This window comes from Entelurus aequoreus, linkage group LG17, assembly GCF_033978785.1.
Source record: "Entelurus aequoreus isolate RoL-2023_Sb linkage group LG17, RoL_Eaeq_v1.1, whole genome shotgun sequence".
Taxonomy (NCBI): Eukaryota; Metazoa; Chordata; class Actinopteri; order Syngnathiformes; family Syngnathidae; genus Entelurus; species Entelurus aequoreus.
The window spans coordinates 22,303,729-22,321,228 of NC_084747.1; the positions used below are offsets into that span (position 1 = coordinate 22,303,729).

The following is a 17,500-nucleotide window of genomic DNA, read 5'->3' on the forward strand; positions in this document are numbered from 1 at the left end:
CTTGGCTCCTCCCACTGCCTCTGCCCAGCGTAACTATGGCAACTACCAGAACTGCACCATCCTCCAATCACATGTGCCCTCTTGCAACGGCCATGAATCCTTCGACACGCTGGCACCCAAAACCCTCATCTTCCCCGTCTTTGTGCAGGTCAGAACCAAGTGTCTAAGTACTGTAGAACCCAGACCACCTAACCTGCCAATTGTCTCAGGAAAGAACCCAATCTCGGTCATTTGTTGCTACACGGCCAAGGAGACGAACATCTTGAATCTGAGACTTGGTCTAAGAACTTCTGGAGACCGGATTGTGTTTGTGTTCTTGCAGCTTTTGGATCCGAGCCACACTGACAGGACGCTGCAGATGTCCGAAGAACTGGTTCTGCACCAGGACCACCAGCTGCCCCAAAAGGTCCGTCTGCCGCTGACAGATCTTGTGCACAAAACAGAGCGTTGACGTGTGCGTGTCCCAGGTGACGGTTTTGATCTACGACGATGTCTTGCTGGTTAGCAGAGAGGACGAAGCTGGACGTTGTTACGTTCTAAAGAATCCTCTCTACCTCAACACGCTGCAACTCCAAGAGGGTAACGCTCACAATCACACCAAGTTAGACACTCAACAAAGTTATCGCCGCATTTTCATGAAACCCTAACCCTAACCCTAACCCTAACCCATGTCAAAAATGGGATAAAGTGTTTACATTTTGGGGGCGATCCGGATCATTTCTACTACGTTACCAGATGTTTACGTTCCGAGGCTCTACTTCTTGTATTAGGGTTGTGCGGTATACACACACTAGTATAGCACCGCGATACTAATGAATCATATTCGGTACTATATAGCGCCTCTAAAAAGCAGTTTAACGGGCATGACGGCGCATCGTCACGTGGTGACATTGCTGGTTTTTACGAGCAGAGGAGCATGTTGGGCAGCGCACACACACACGGAGTACTTACAAGCAGACACAGTGTGTAGACAGAAAAGGTGTAAAAAGTAGAGATGTCCGATAATATCGGCCGGTATCGGGTTGTTTTTTTTATCGGTATCGTTTTGTTTTTTTGGGGTTTTTTTTGTTTTTTTTTAATTAAATCCACATAAAAAACACAAGATACACTTACAATTAGTGCACCAACCCAAAAAACCTCCCTCCTCCATTTACACTCATTCACACAAAAGGGTTGTTTCTTTCTGTTATTAATATTCTGCTTCCTACATTATATATCAATATATATCAATACAGTCTGCAAGGTTCCTACATTATATATCAATATATATCAATACAGTCTGCAAGGGATACAGTCCGTAAGCACACATGATTGTGCGTGCTGCTGCTCCACTAATAGTACTAACCTTTAACACTTCATTTTACTCATTTTCATTAATTACTAGTTTCTATGTAACTGTTTTTATATTGTTTTACTTTCTTTTTTATTCAAGAAAATGTTTTTAATTTATTTATCTTATTTTATTTTATTAATTAAAAAAAAAAAAGGACCTTATCTTCACCATACCTGGTTGTCCAAATTAGGCATAATAATGTGTTAATTCCACAACTGTATATATCAGTATCGGTATCGGTTGACATCGGTATCGGTAATTAAAGTGTTGGACAATATCGGAATATCGTATATCGGCAAAAAGCCATTATCGGACATCCCTAGTAAAAAGTCAAGATAAAAGTGAAGTCATAACACTGAAACGCCCTCAGGAAGAGGTGCTTTAAGACATGGCTAGCTAGCTAGCGGCTAACATCCATCCACAGTGTTTTAGCTACTTCTAAATCACTAATCCACGTCTCCATGTCGACAAATGAAGTACGTTTCTTACAAGTATCATTATCACTGCAGGATGAGGAATAGCTAAACATGCTTCACTACACACCGTAAGACAGGGGTGGCCAACCAGTCAGAGACTAAGAGACACTTTTTTTGACCATGTTACTGCAAAGAGCCACATCCTACACACACACACACACACACACACACACACACACACACACACACACACACACACACACACACACACACACACACACAGACCTCTGCTCAGCCAGATTTGTTGTAAATGTCACACACCAACATGACTCCTACAGTACAAAGACCACAGGCCAGTTCTTTTCAACAATGAACATTGTGTGCTTCGTCTCACACACACAAACTCTCAGTTCAACCAAGTCCACAAACAAAAATATAATATTTGTTCTCTTACTAATGCGGACCTGAGTGGGGACAGCCTGTTCTCACGTCCGCTTTCCCACAATATAAACAGCTTGCCTGCCCCAATGACGTCATAACATCTACGGCTTTTAGAGAGTAGAGTGCACAACTGCGCACACAACAAGGGGACGAACGAGAAAATTACAGACATGGCGACGCCGTCGACGAGCAAGATGAAGAAATACGCTTGCAAGTTCCAAAACGAATGGAAACAAGAATTTCAGTTCATCCAGGACAGTTCAAAGGGGAAGGTGTATGTTGCTTGTACATTTTGTAGAACAGACTTCTCCATTGAACACGGTGGCCGAAATGATATACTCATCATGAACGGAGAAGTTAAACAGGACAATACTGCCATCTAATGGATAGCCACCGGAACACTGAAATTAAAGTTTTTTTTTTTTTTTTTCTATGTAAATAAAATATATATATATATATATATGTATGTATGTATGTATGTATGTATGTATGTATGTATATATATATATATATATGAAATACTCGAGTTGGTGAATTCTAGCTGTAAATAACCACGCCCCCAACCACGCCCCAGCCCCGTTCAACAACAAAATCTAAACTCTCCCACTCTGTTAAAAATGTCCTGTGTTCTTCATATTTTCGATTTGCTGTGCTTTTTTTTCCCTGCCATTTTGAGAGCGAACTTGTCACAACTTGTTTACTACTGTGATCTCACGCACATGCACGTGTGGCGTCACTCAAACCGGCTTCGGCTTATTCTTCTTCTTCTTCTTATGTGCAACTCAAACCGGCTTAAGCCGGGCGAAAAAAGTAATCCGAGTATTGTAATCCAAGTATTTCCTTTTTTTTTTCGCGATGATCACGATCACGGCTGATATAAGAGGCCGCGTGTAGAACGCCACGATGTTTCACGAGCCACATTTTGAGAAAACGCCCTCCTTGTGCTGAGCGGAAGTCAATGAAGCGCCAATGAAGAGCCGCCTGAAACCAGCCAAAGAGCCGCATGAAACCAGCAAAAGAGCCGCGTGAAACCAACCAAAGAGCCGAATGAAACCAGCAAAAGAGCCGCATGAAACCAGCCAAAGAGCCACATGAAACCAGCCAAAGAACCGCATGAAACCAGCCAAAGAGCCGCATGAAACCAGCCAAAGAGCCGCCTGAAACCAGCAAAAGAGCCGCATGAAACCAGCAAAAGAGCCGCATGAAACCAACCAAAGAGCCGCATGAAACCAGCAAAAGAGCCGCATGAAACCAGCCAAAGAGCCGCGTGAAACCAGCCAAAGACCCGCATGAAACCAGCCAAAGAGCCGCATGAAACCAGCAAAAGAGCCGCATGAAACCAGCCAAAGAGCCGCCTGAAACCAGCCAAAGAGCCGCATGAAACCAGCAAAAGAGCCGCCTGAAACCAGCCAAAGAGCCGCATGAAACCAGCCAAAGAGCCGCATGAAACCAGCAAAAGAGCCGCATGAAACCAGCCAAAGAGCCGCATGAAACCAGCCAAAGAGCTGCATGAAACCAGCAAAAGAGCCGCATGAAACCAGCAAAAGAGCCGCATGAAACCAGCCAAAGAGCCGCATGAAACCAGCCAAAGAGCCGCATGAAACCAGCAAAAGAGCCGCATGAAACCAGCAAAAGAGCCGCATGAAACCAACCAAAGAGCCGCATGAAACCAGCAAAAGAGCCGCAGGAAACCAGCCAAAGAGCCGCAGGAAACCAGCCAAAGAGCCGCATGAAACCAGCCAAAGAGCCGCATGAAACCAGCAAAAGAGCCGCATGAAACCAGCAAAAGAGCCGCATGAAACCAGCCAAAGAGCCGCATGAAACCAGCAAAAGAGCCGCAGGAAACCAGCCAAAGAGCCGCGTGAAACCGGCCAAAGAGCCGCATGAAACCAGCCAAAGAGCCGCATGAAACCAGCCAAAGAGCCGCGTGAAACCGGCAAAAGAGCCGCATGAAACCAGCAAAAGAGCCGCATGAAACCAGCCAAAGAGCCGCATGAGGCTCGCGAGCCGCGGGTTGGCCATCCCTGGGCTATGGCAACTGTCTATCAACTGTATGTGCCCGTTCACTTACAGTGCACACACATTGTTGATTCTCCAGGCAGATTTAGTACAGCATGGCAACATAAAGGCCTACTGAAATGACATTTTTTTATTTAAACGGGGATAGCAGATCCATTCTATGTGTCATACTTGATCATTTGGCGATATTGCCATATTTTTGCTGAAAGGATTTAGTAGAGAACATCGACGATAATGTTCGCAACTTTTGCTCGCTGCTAAAAAAAAGTCTTGCCTGTACCGGAAGTAGCGTGACGTCACAGGTTGAAAGTCTCCTCACATTTCCCCATTGTTTACACCAGCAGCGAGAGCGATTCGGACCGAGGAAGCGACGATTACCCCATTAATTTGAGCGAAGATGAAAGATTCGTGGATGAGGAAACGTGAGAGTGAAGGACTAGAGTGCAGTGCAGGACGTATCTTTTTTCGCTCTGACCGTAACTTAGGTACAAGCTGGCTCATTGGATTCCACACTCTCTCCTTTTTCTATTGTGGATCACGGATTTGTATTTTAAACCACCTCGGATACTACCGTAATTTCCGGACTATAAGCCGCACCAGCTAAATTTAGGGGAAAATACAGATTGCTCCATATATAAGCCGCACCCGACTATAAGCCGCAGGGTTTTGATGTGTAATTAGCGTAGTATATAGTGTAATTAGCGTAGTATATAGTGTAATTAGCGTAGTATATAGTGTAATTAGCGTAGTATATAGTGTAATTAGCGTAGTATATAGTGTAATTAGCGTAGTATATAGTGTAATTAGCGTAGTATATAGTGTAATTAGCGTAGTATATAGGGGTTCCTGCTACCACGGAGGGGATTGTCGGGACAGAGATGACTGTTTGGGAACGCAAAGCGTCCCATTTATTAACAATAAATATTTCAATCATTCAATCAAACTTTCACATCTTTGACATGGCGAACAGCATTCGTGCAGAGTACAAATAATACAACGCTGCAAAGTAATACAAAGTGCTCGCCTGTGCGTTATCCAAATAACCAGCCTACCGGTATATGAAAAGTCAGTCTTTAATCATTGTGTCATCGTCTTCCTCCTGCGTACTAAAACCACCGAAATCCTCTTCGTCGGTGTCGGAGAAGAACAGGCCGTAAATAAGCCGCACCCTTGTATAAGCCGCAGGGACCAGAAATGAGGGGGAAAAGTAGCGGCTTATAGTCCGGAAATTACGGTATATCCTCTTGAAAATGAGAGTCGATAACGCCAAATGGACATTCACAGTGACTTTTATCTCCACGACAATACATCGGCGAAGCACTTTAGCTACGGAGCTAACGTGATAGCATCGGGCTCAAATGCAGATAGAAACAAAAGAAATAAACCCCTGACTGGAAGGATAGACAGAAGATCAACAATACTATTAAACCATGGACATGTAAATACACGGTTAATAATTCCCAGCTTGGCGAAGCTTAACAATGCTGTTGCTAACGACGCCATTGAAGCTAACTTAGCAACGGGACCTCACAGAGCTATGATAAAAACATTAGCTCTCCACCTACGCCAGCCAGCCCTCATTTGCTCATCAACACCCGTGCTCACCTGCGTTCCAGCGATCGGCAGAAGGACGAAGGACTTCACCCGATGCGTTTGGCGGCCCGGAGACGTAGGAAGTCAAGGTGAGGTCGGCGGCTAGCGCGGCTAGCGCTCCAACAAAGTCCTCCTGGTTGTGTTGCTGTAGTCCGCTGCTAATACACCGATCCCACCTACAACTGTCTTCTTTGCAGCCTTCATTGTTCATTAAACAAATTGCAAAAGAAGTCCAGAATACTGTGGAATTATGAAATGAAAACAGAGCTTTTTGTATAGGATTCTACGTGGTACCATAACTTCCGTTACTCGGACTTCGTCACGCGCATACGTCATCATACCGCGACGTTTCAGCCGGATATTTCCCGGGAAATGTAAAAAGTCACTTTATAAGTTAACCCGGCCGTATTGGCATGTGTTGCAATGTTAAGATGTCATCATTGATATATAAACTATCAGACTGCGTGGTCGCTAGTAGTGGCTTTCAGTAGGCCTAACCCTAACCCCTAACCCTAACTGAATTGTGATTGGATCAAAAGTCTATAAAGTAAAAACAACAGCAGTGGAAGGAGCATAATATGACATGAAGACAATATGAATACTTTTACATATTTAGGAAAAATAAATGAAAAACGACTTTTATCTTTAATTATGATGATGATGTGTGGTTATTAGGCCAGCAGAGAAGGTCTTGCTGGTCCTGCCGCCACACCACTGCTGCAATCACTATTAGCTTGTTCTTCTTCTTTGTCTCACACGTACTTGGTTGCAGTGGCGTCGGCGCCTCGCCACATCTACTTCCTGCAGAGCGCCGCCAAGCGTTGGCGATGTGTCTTCAGCCTGGAGGCCTTCAGCATTGAGCAGAAGCTGCGAGTGAGTCTCTGTCTCCATGACAACATCCAACAGCAGCTGGTCGCCATGGAGACTGCGCACAGCCGGCAGGTAGTTGCCCTCCCTACTTTACGGCCTTCTTCTTCACACATTGTTAATCATCAGCTTCTTTCTTCCTTCTGCCTAGTTGTCAGACCTCGCCTCCTTTCCTGACTCCTTTCCTGACTCCTCTACAGATCCTCACCTCCTTCATCCGTCTCCCCCCTTCCCTCCCCTGAAAGTCAGCCCCCCGCCCGCCTTCTCTCCCACCACTACAGTTTTACCCATCTTTCCCAAGCTCCTCCCCCTTTCTCTTCCCTCCCCTGTCTGGAAGGAGAGAGGAGGAGGAGGAGGAGGAAGAGGAGGGGAGGAGGATGAGGAGCGCCAGCAGGGGGAGGGGGAGAGCGCCTCCGAAACGTCAGAAACTACTGCGGGGCGGGGCTTACTTCTTCACCCCGCCCATTTCACACTGAAGGAAAAGAAGGCAGAGAGGAGTAACGGAAAGGAGGAGAGAAGGCACGCTGCAGAGGATTTGAGGACCGCCTCCAGACCGGCAGGTCAGCCTGAGACATGACCTGAGCCCTTACAGTCCTGGTCCAAAGTTTACATACACTTGTGAAGGTTTTGTTTCATCTGACATCACATGGACAAAGATAAGACCTTCTGGAGGAAAGTTCTGTGGTCAGATGAAACAAAAATGGAGCTGTTTGTCCACAACACCCAGCAATATGTTTGGAGGAGAAAAAGTGAGGCCTTTAATCCCAGGAACACCATGCCTACTGTCAAGCATGGTGGTGGTAGTAATATGCTGTTTTGCTGTCAATGGAACTGCCGCTTTAAATGGGACAATGAAAAAGGAGGATTAGCTCCAAATTAAAATCATCAGGCCGGAGGTTGGGTCTTGGGCGCAGTTGGGTGTTCCAACAGGACAATGACCCCAAAACACACCTCAAAAGTGGTAAAGGAATGGCTAAATCAGGCTAGAATGAAGGCTTTAGAATGGCCTTCCCAAAGTCCTGACTTAAAGGTGTGGACAATGCTGAAGAAACAAGTCCATGTCAGAAAAGCAACACATTTAGCTGAACTGCAGCATTTTAGTGGTCAAGCAGAAGCTTGTGGATGGCTACCAAAAGTGCCTTATTGCAGCCAAAGAGCCGCATGAAACCAGAAAAAGAGCCGCATGAAACCAGCCAAAGAGCCGCATGAAACCAGCAAAAGAGCCGCCTGAAACCAGACAAAAAGCCGCATGAAACCAGCAAAAGAGCCGCATGAAACCAGCAAAAGAGCCGCCTGAAACCAGCAAAAGAGCCGCATGAAACCAGCAAAAGAGCCACATGAAACCAGCAAAAGAGCCGCATGAAACCAGCAAAAGAGCCACATGAAACCAGCAAAAGAGCCGCATGAAACCAGCAAAAGAGCCACATGAAACCAGCAAAAGAGCCGCGTGAAACCAGCCAAAGAGCCGCGTGAAACCAGCAAAAGAGCCGCATGAAACCAGCAAAAGAGCCGCATGAAACCAGCAAAAGAGCCGCCTGAAACCAGCAAAAGAGCCGCATGAAACCAGCAAAAGAGCCGCCTGAAACCAGCAAAAGAGCCGCATGAAACCAGCCAAAGAGCCGCATGAAACCGGCCAAAGAGCCGCCTGAAACCGGCCAAAGAGCCGCCTGAAACCAGCCAAAGAGCCGCCTGAAACCAGCAAAAGAGCCGCATGAAACCAGCAAAAGAGCCGCATGAAACCAGCAAAAGAGCCGCATGAAACCAGCAAAAGAGCCGCATGAAACCAGCAAAAGAGCCGCCTGAAACCAGCAAAAGAGCCGCATGAAACCAGCAAAAGAGCCACATGAAACCAGCAAAAGAGCCGCGTGAAACCAGCCAAAGAGCCGCGTGAAACCAGCAAAAGAGCCGCATGAAACCAGCAAAAGAGCCGCATGAAACCAGCAAAAGAGCCGCCTGAAACCAGCAAAAGAGCCGCATGAAACCAGCAAAAGAGCCGCCTGAAACCAGCAAAAGAGCCGCATGAAACCGGCCAAAGAGCCGCATGAAACCGGCCAAAGAGCCGCCTGAAACCGGCCAAAGAGCCGCCTGAAACCAGCCAAAGAGCCGCCTGAAACCAGCCAAAGAGCCGCCTGAAACCAGCAAAAGAGCCGCATGAAACCAGCAAAAGAGCCGCATGAAACCAGCAAAAGAGCCGCATGAAACCAGCAAAAGAGCCGCATGAAACCAGCAAAAGAGCCGCATGAAACCAGCCAAAGAGCCGCATGAAACCAGCCAAAGAGCCGCATGAAACCAGCAAAAGAGCCACATGAAACCAGCAAAAGAGCCGCATGAAACCAGCCAAAGAGCCGACTGAAACCAGCCAAAGAGCCGCATGAAACCAGCAAAAGAGCCGCATGAAACCAGCCAAAGAGCCGCATGAAACCAGCAAAAGAGCCGCATGAAACCAGCCAAAGAGCCAACTGAAACCAGCAAAAGAGCCGCATGAAACCAGCAAAAGAGCCGCATGAAACCAGCCAAAGAGCCGCATGAAACCAGCAAAAGAGCCGCATTCCCAAAGTCGTGACTTAAAGGTGTGGACAATGCTGAAGAAACAAGTCCATGTCAGAAAAGCAACACATTTAGCTGAACTGCAGCAATTTAGTGGTCAAGCAGCAGCTTGTGGATGGCTACCAAAAGTGCCTTATTGCAGGTCAACTTGCCAAGGAAGCAAATATTAACATTGCTGTATGTATACTTTTCACCCTCACATTTTCAGTAGAGCCATAATAAATTCATAAAAGAAGCAAACTTCATGAACGTTTTTTGTGACCAACAAGTATGTGCTCCAATCACCAAAAAATAAGAGTTGTAAACTCAAGACAGCCATGACAGGATGTTCTTTACAAGTGTATGTAGACTTTTGACCACCACTGTGTGTTTGTGTCTTCATTTTGAGGCTGCAAAGGCAGGTTTTGAGCAGGGAAAATGCCATGTTTATAAATGACTACCCACAATGCTCAGGTTCAAATAACAAAATGGATAAAACAACTTACCTATTGTGTCATTTATTGACTCCAGCAGCGACCAATCAATGCTTCCGGGGTCAATGTGACAAGCGATCCAATTGGAGAGCAAGCAGCCAATGAGAATGTACATTTTTACTCTTTTTCCTGAGCTCACAATCTGCCTGTACGACCTCAACATGAAGGCACTAGAACAAGGGTAAGGAACCTGTGGCTCTCGAGCCAGATGTGGCTCTTTTGATCAATAAGAACTCCAAATATGAACTAGAATATCCTTTCAAACCTAATACTTTTCTTGGAATTTCATAAAGAACCACATACATGACTGGGAACATCCTTTAGAACCACAAACATGACCTGGAACATCCCTCATACACAACCACATATAGAACAACCCTTTAGAACCTTATGCATGACCTCATTACATCATTTAGAACTCCACATTTGACTTGAAACATCAATGAGATCTCCAAATATGAACTAAAATATCCTTTAGAACCTTATACATTTCTTGGAATTTCATAAAGAACCATATACGTGACTGGGAACATCCTTTAGAACCACAAACATGACCTGGAACATCCCTCATATACAACCACATATAGAACAACACTTTAGAACTTCATGCATGACCTGGAACACCCTTTAGAACTCCACATTTGACTTGGAACACCCTTTAGAACTCCACATTTGACTTGAAACATCAATGAAAACTCCAAATATGACCTAGAATATCCTTTAGAACCTTATACATTTCTTGGAATTTCATAAAGAACCACATACATGTCTGGAAACATCCTTTAGAACCACAAACATGACCTGGAACATCCCTCATATACAACCACATATAGAACAACACTTTAGAACTTCATGCATGACCTGGAACACCCGTTAGAACTCCACATTTGACTTGGAACACCCTTTAGAACTCCATATTTGACTTGGAACATCAATGAGAACTCCAAATATGAACTACAACATCCTTTAGAACCTTATACATTTCTTGGAATTTCATAAAGAACCACATACATGACTGGGAACACCCTTTAGAACCACAAACATGACCTGGAACATCCCTCATATACAACCACATATAGAACAACACTTTAGAACTTCATGCATGACCTGGAACACCCGTTAGAACTCCACATTTGACTTGGAACACCCTTTAGAACTCCACATTTGACTTGGAACATCAATGAGAACTCCAAATATGAACTAGAATATCCTTTAGAACCTTATACATTTCTTGGAATTTCATAAAGAACCACATACATGTCTGGAAACATCCTTTAGAATCACAAACATGACCTGGAACATCCCTCATATACAACCACATATAGAACAACACTTTAGAACCTCATGCATGACCTGGAACACCCTTTAGAACTCCACATTTGACTTGAAACATCAATGAGATCTCCAAATATGAACTAGAATATCCTTTACAACCTTATACATTTCTTGGAATTTCATAAAGAGCCACATACATGACTGGGAACATCCTTTAGAACCACAAACATGACCTGGAACATCCCTCATATACAACCACATATAGAACAACACTTTAGAACTTCATGCATGACCTGGAACACCCGTTAGAACTCCACATTTGACTTGGAACACCCTTTAGAACTCCACATTTGACTTGGAACATCAATGAAAACTCCAAATATGAACTAGAACATCCTTTAGAACCTTATACATTTCTTGGAATTTCATAAAGAACCACATACATGACTGGGAACATCCTTTAGAATCACAAACATGACCTGGAACATCCCTCATATACAACCACATATAGAACAACACTTTAGAACTTCATGCATGACCTGGAACACCCTTTAAAACTTCACATTTGACTTGGAACACCCTTTAGAACTCCACATTTGACTTGAAACATCAATGAAAACTCCAAATATGAACTAGAATATCCTTTAGAACCTTATACATTTCTTGGAATTTCATAAAGAACCACATACATGTCTGGAAACATCCTTTAGAACCACAAACATGACCTGGAACATCCCTCATATACAACCACATATAGAACAACACTTTAGAACTTCATGCATGACCTGGAACACCCGTTAGAACTCCACATTTGACTTGGAACACCCTTTAGAACTCCACATTTGACTTGAAACATCAATGAGATCTCCAAATATGAACTAGAATATCCTTTACAACCTTATACATTTCTTGGAATTTCATAAAGAACCACATACATGTCTGGAAACATCCTTTAGAACCACAAACATGACCTGGAACATCCCTCATATACAACCACATGTAGAACAACACTTTAAAACCTCATGCATGACCTGGAACACCCTTTAGAACTCCACATTTGACTTGGAACACCCTTTAGAACTCCACATTTGACTTGAAACATCAATGAGATCTCCAAATATGAACTAGAATATCCTTTACAACCTTATACATTTCTTGGAATTTCATAAAGAACCACATACATGACTGGGAACATCCTTTAGAACCACAAACATGACCTGGAACATCCCTCATATACAACCACATGTAGAACAACACTTTAAAACCTCATGCATGACCTGGAACACCCTTTAGAACTCCACATTTGACTTGGAACACCCTTTAGAACTCCACATTTGACTTGAAACATCAATGAGATCTCCAAATATGAACTAGAATATCCTTTACAACCTTATACATTTCTTGGAATTTCATAAAGAACCACATACATGACTGGGAACATCCTTTAGAACCACAAACATGACCTGGAACATCCCTCATATACAACCACACGTAGAACAACACTTTAGAACTTCATGCATGACCTGGAACACCCTTTAGAACTCCACATTTGACTTGGAACACCCTTTAGAACTCCACATTTGACTTGGAACACCCTTTAGAATGCCACATTTGACTTGAAACATCAATGAGATCTCCAAATATTAACTAGAATATCCTTTAGAACCTTATACATTTGTTGGAATTTCATAAAGAACCACATACATGACTGGGAACATCCTTTAGAACCACAAACATGACCTGGAACATCCCTCATATACAACCACATGTAGAACAACACTTTAGAACTTCATGCATGACCTGGAACACCCTTTAGAACTCCACATTTGACTTGGAACATCAATGAGAACTCCAAATATGAACTAGAATATCCTTTAGAACCTTATACATTTCTTGGAATTTCATAAAGAACCACATACATGTCTGGAAACATCCTTTAGAATCACAAACATGACCTGGAACATCCCTCATATACAACCACATATAGAACAACCCTTTAGAACCTCATGCATGACTTCATTGCATCATTTAGAACCTTATACACAACCACAACAAACTGGAATCTCATTCAGAACCACATACACCTAAGTGTGGACATATTTTAGAATATTATACACAATCACAATAAAAGTGAAAGGAACCCCTTTTTAAGGTGATATAGAAGAAGCCGCTGATGGGTGGATTAGTGGTTAGCACATCTGCCTCACAATCAAGAGATCTGGGCTTGAATCTCATGTGGAACATTTTCTATCAAATTTCAATTGGTGACCCAAAAATGTGCTAATGTCATTTATTGACCAAACGATGTAATAATTATTACTTCCACATAAACCCTCATTAAAAGAAGTTTGCATCAATGAAGCTAAATACTTGTGCCTTCCTTCAGTCCTCAGGCGCTCGCTCTCCGAGGGTTCTCTGCTAAAAGAAAGTCCATCACGGCGCTCGCTCTCTGACAGCACCATCCACGACCTCACCTTTGACCTGCACACCTGCCACCCCTCACCTCACACTCTCAGGAAACACCTGACCAGGGAGGACAGCTCTCTTCATCACATGCTGCTGCTGCTCAATGGCTACAAGGTAGAGTCCTCTATACATGGACATAGTCCTCTATGCACACATAGTCCACTATGGACACAGTCCTCTATGCACACACAGTCTACTATGGACATAGACCTCTATGCACACACAGTCCACTATGGACACAGTCCTCTATGCACACACAGTCCACTATGGACATAGTCCTCTATGCCCACACAGTCCACTATGGACATAGACCTCTATGCACACACAGTCCACTATAGACATAGTCCTCTATGCACACACAGTCCACTATAGACATAGACCGCTATGCACACACAGTCTACTATGGACATAGACCTCTATGCACACACAGTCCACTATGGACATAGTCCTCTATGCACACACAGTCCACTATGGACATAGACCTCTATGCACACACAGTCCACTATGGACACAGTCCTCTATGCACACACAGTCCACTATGGACATAGACCTCTATGCACACACAGTCCACTATGGACACAGTCCTCTATGCACACACAGTCCACTATGGACATAGACCTCTATGCACACACAGTCCACTATGGACACAGTCCTCTATGCACACACAGTCCACTATGGACATAGACCTCTATGCACACACAGTCCACTATGGACATAGTCCTCTATGCACACATAGTCCGCTATGGACATAGTCCTCTATGCACACACAGTCTACTATGGACATAGACCTCTATGCCCACACAGTCCACTATGGACATAGACCTCTATGCACACATAGTCCACTATGGACATAGTCCTCCATGCACGCACAGTCCACTATGGACATAGACCTCTATGCACACACAGTCCACTATGGACATAGTCCTCCATGCACGCACAGTCCACTATGGACATAGACCTCTATGCACACACAGTCCACTATGGACATAGTCCTCCATGCACGCACAGTCCACTATGGACATAGACCTCTATGCACACACAGTCCACTATGGACATAGTCCTCTATGCACACACAGTCCACTATGGACATAGTCCTCCATGCACGCACAGTCCACTATGGACATAGACCTCTATGCACACACAGTCCACTATGGACATAGTCCTCTATGCACTATGGATATAGTCCCCTAACCAATATGGACAAAGTCCTCTCTGCACACACAGTCCACTATGGACATAGTCCTCTATGCACTATGGGAATAGTCCTCTATGGACTATGGACATAGTCCTCTATGCACAATGGACATAGTCCTCTATGCACACACAGTCCACTATGGACAAAGTCCTCTATGCACTATGGACATAGTCCTCTATGCACACACAGTCCAGTATGGACATAGTCCTCTATGCACACACAGTCCACTATGGACATAGACCTCTATGCACACACAGTCCACTATGGACATAGTCCTCTATGCACACACAGTCCACTATGGACATAGTCCTCTATGCACTATGGGAATAGTCCTCTATGGACTATGGACATAGTCCTCTATGCACAATGGACATAGTCCTCTATGCACACACAGTCCACTATGGACAAAGTCCTCTATGCACTATGGACATAGTCCTCTATGCACACACAGTCCAGTATGGACATAGTCCTCCATGCACACACAGTCCACTATGGACATAGACCTCTATGCACACACAGTCCACTATGGACATAGTCCTCTATGCACACACAGTCCACTATGGACACAGTCCTCTATGCACACACAGTCTACTATGGACATAGTCCTCTATGCACACACAGTCCACTATGGACAAAGTCCTCTATGCACTATGGACATAGTCCTCTATGCACACACAGTCCACTATGGACAAAGTCCTCTATGCACTATGGACATAGTCCTCAATGCACACATAGTCCACTATGGACATAGTCCTCTATGCCAACACAGTCCACTATGGACATAGTCCTCTATGCACACACAGTCCACTATGGACTTAGACCTCTATGCACACACAGTCCACTATGTACATAGTCCTCTATGCACACATAGTCCACTATGGACATAGTCCTCTATGCACACACAGTCCACTATTGACATAGTCCTCTATACACACACTGTCCACTATGGACACAGTCCTCTATGCACACACAGTCCACTATGGACATAGTCCTCTATGCACACATAGTCCACTATGGACATAGTCCTCTATGCACACACAGTCTACTATGGACATAGACCTCTATGCACACACAGTCCACTATGGACACAGTCCTCTATGCACACACAGTCCACTATGGACACAGTCCTCTATGCACTATGGACATAGTCTATGAAGCAGGAGTAGTGAATTGTTGTTTTTAACTTTTCAGGATGTTGACATCAGAAATCACCTCAGGAAGAAAACCAAAAGTCTGTATGTACACACACACACACACACACACACACACACACACACACACACACACACACACACACACACACACACACACACACACACACACACACACACACACACACACACACACACACACACATGAATACGTCGTTGTTATTTTGGTCAGAGCTCCAGACGTGCGCAGTCGTCTTCCGTTCCTGCGCAGGCGGAGGCGTTCGGTCCAGTGGGACAGTCTGGAGAGAGCCCTGAGGAACACCAGGTGGGTTCTCCTCGTCAACTTTTCTGCTGACTCTGCATTTGAGAAGGTTCTTGCGGGTTCCGGTCTGCCCGAGTGTGTCTTCTTCCAGGCCGTCTGCGGGGGAGGTGTTGAAGTGGGCGGAGAGTCTGCAAGCCCTCTTGGCCAATCAGTGTAAGACTTAGTTTTCACTTTACGGGAAGCAATCATCAGGAATGAGGGGGCGGGGTCAACATTCATTCCCTCCTACGTGTCATTGGTCAGACGGTCTCGCTGTGTTCCGTCACTTCCTGAAGTCCGAGTTCAGCGAGGAAAACCTGGACTTTTGGTCGGCTGTGGAGAGATTCAAGGAGACGGGCCCCTTCAGCAAGATGGCTGCCACGGCCGCCAAAGTCTACGAGGAGTTTGTCTCACCCGGCGCGCCCAGACAGGTACCTGACACGTCTTGCGTGGTCTCCAGGGGGTCCGGTGCCGGGGTCACATGACGTCACTGTGTCCACCTCCAGGTGAACGTGGATTCAGACGTCAGAGAGTCAACCCAACAGAGCCTACGTCTTGGTGTTCACCCAGCCTCCTTCCAGCAGGCCCAGGATCAGGTCTTTGGTCTGATGGAGGCCGATAGTTACCCACGATTCCTCAAGTCCCACCTCTACGCTCAATTGGCCAATCAGAGCCCGGCGGCTTCGTCTCAGCCCGCCAATCAGAACCTCACCAGAGAATCTGACGGCCAAGACTTCTGATCACATGGCGAGTCGGTCAGGGGTTTCACATTCAGGACTTTTGGATCAGATTCTGTTCAGCTCCTTGGTTGGTCATCTGTTCATCCTTTCTGTGACCAACTAACAATTTATAATCACTTCAAGTGTGATTAGCTGTCTTCAGGGTTCTACACCAGGTTCTTCAGGGCTGACAGAACCGACCAATCAGTGCTGTGAGGAAGTTTTAATGAAGACAAATAAAATACGACTCTTTCTGTGTCTTTATTTCATTTTCATAAATCAGCATAGATGTTTCTAGAATGTACAGAGACTGGGTTCACGCGGCCAGGATGTGTTTGACAAACTCGGTGTAGTTGATGTGTCCGTTGGCGTCCTCCTGTCCCACCATGAGCCGGTCCACCTCGTCCTCCGTCATCTTCTCCCCCAGGGTGGCGAGGACATGGCGAAGCTCCGCCCCCATGACGGTGCCGTTGCCCTCTTTGTCGAAGACCCTGAGACCCTCCACAAAGTCCTCAAAGTGGCCGTGGTCTTTGGCGCGGGCCACGTGCTGCAGCATGGGCAGGAAGCTGTCGAAGTCCAGCAGTTTGGTGTGCATCTCCTCGGCCTTGGGCCGACCCAGCAGCTTCAGGACGTCGTCGTTGGTGGGGTTGTGGCCCAGGGCGCGCATCACGTCGCCGCACTGGCTGTACGTGATCTTCATCTCG

The 17,500-nt window shown here is 45.3% G+C and overlaps 1 protein-coding gene and 1 pseudogene across 1 annotated transcript in view; one reads left to right on the top strand and one right to left on the bottom strand.

Annotated features, from left to right (window-relative positions):
* Positions 1 to 17,048, top strand: part of LOC133632669 (regulator of G-protein signaling 3-like) — a 32,193-nt pseudogene extending 15,145 nt beyond the window's left edge.
* Positions 17,048 to 17,500, bottom strand: part of LOC133632671 (myosin light chain 4-like) — an 11,864-nt gene continuing 11,411 nt past the window's right edge. Inside the window, exon 2 of the mRNA XM_062025234.1 lies at positions 17,048 to 17,500. This exon is cut by the window's right edge and continues 317 nt beyond it. Within this exon, the coding sequence (XP_061881218.1) occupies positions 17,113 to 17,500 (388 nt within the window). The 3' untranslated portion in view covers positions 17,048 to 17,112.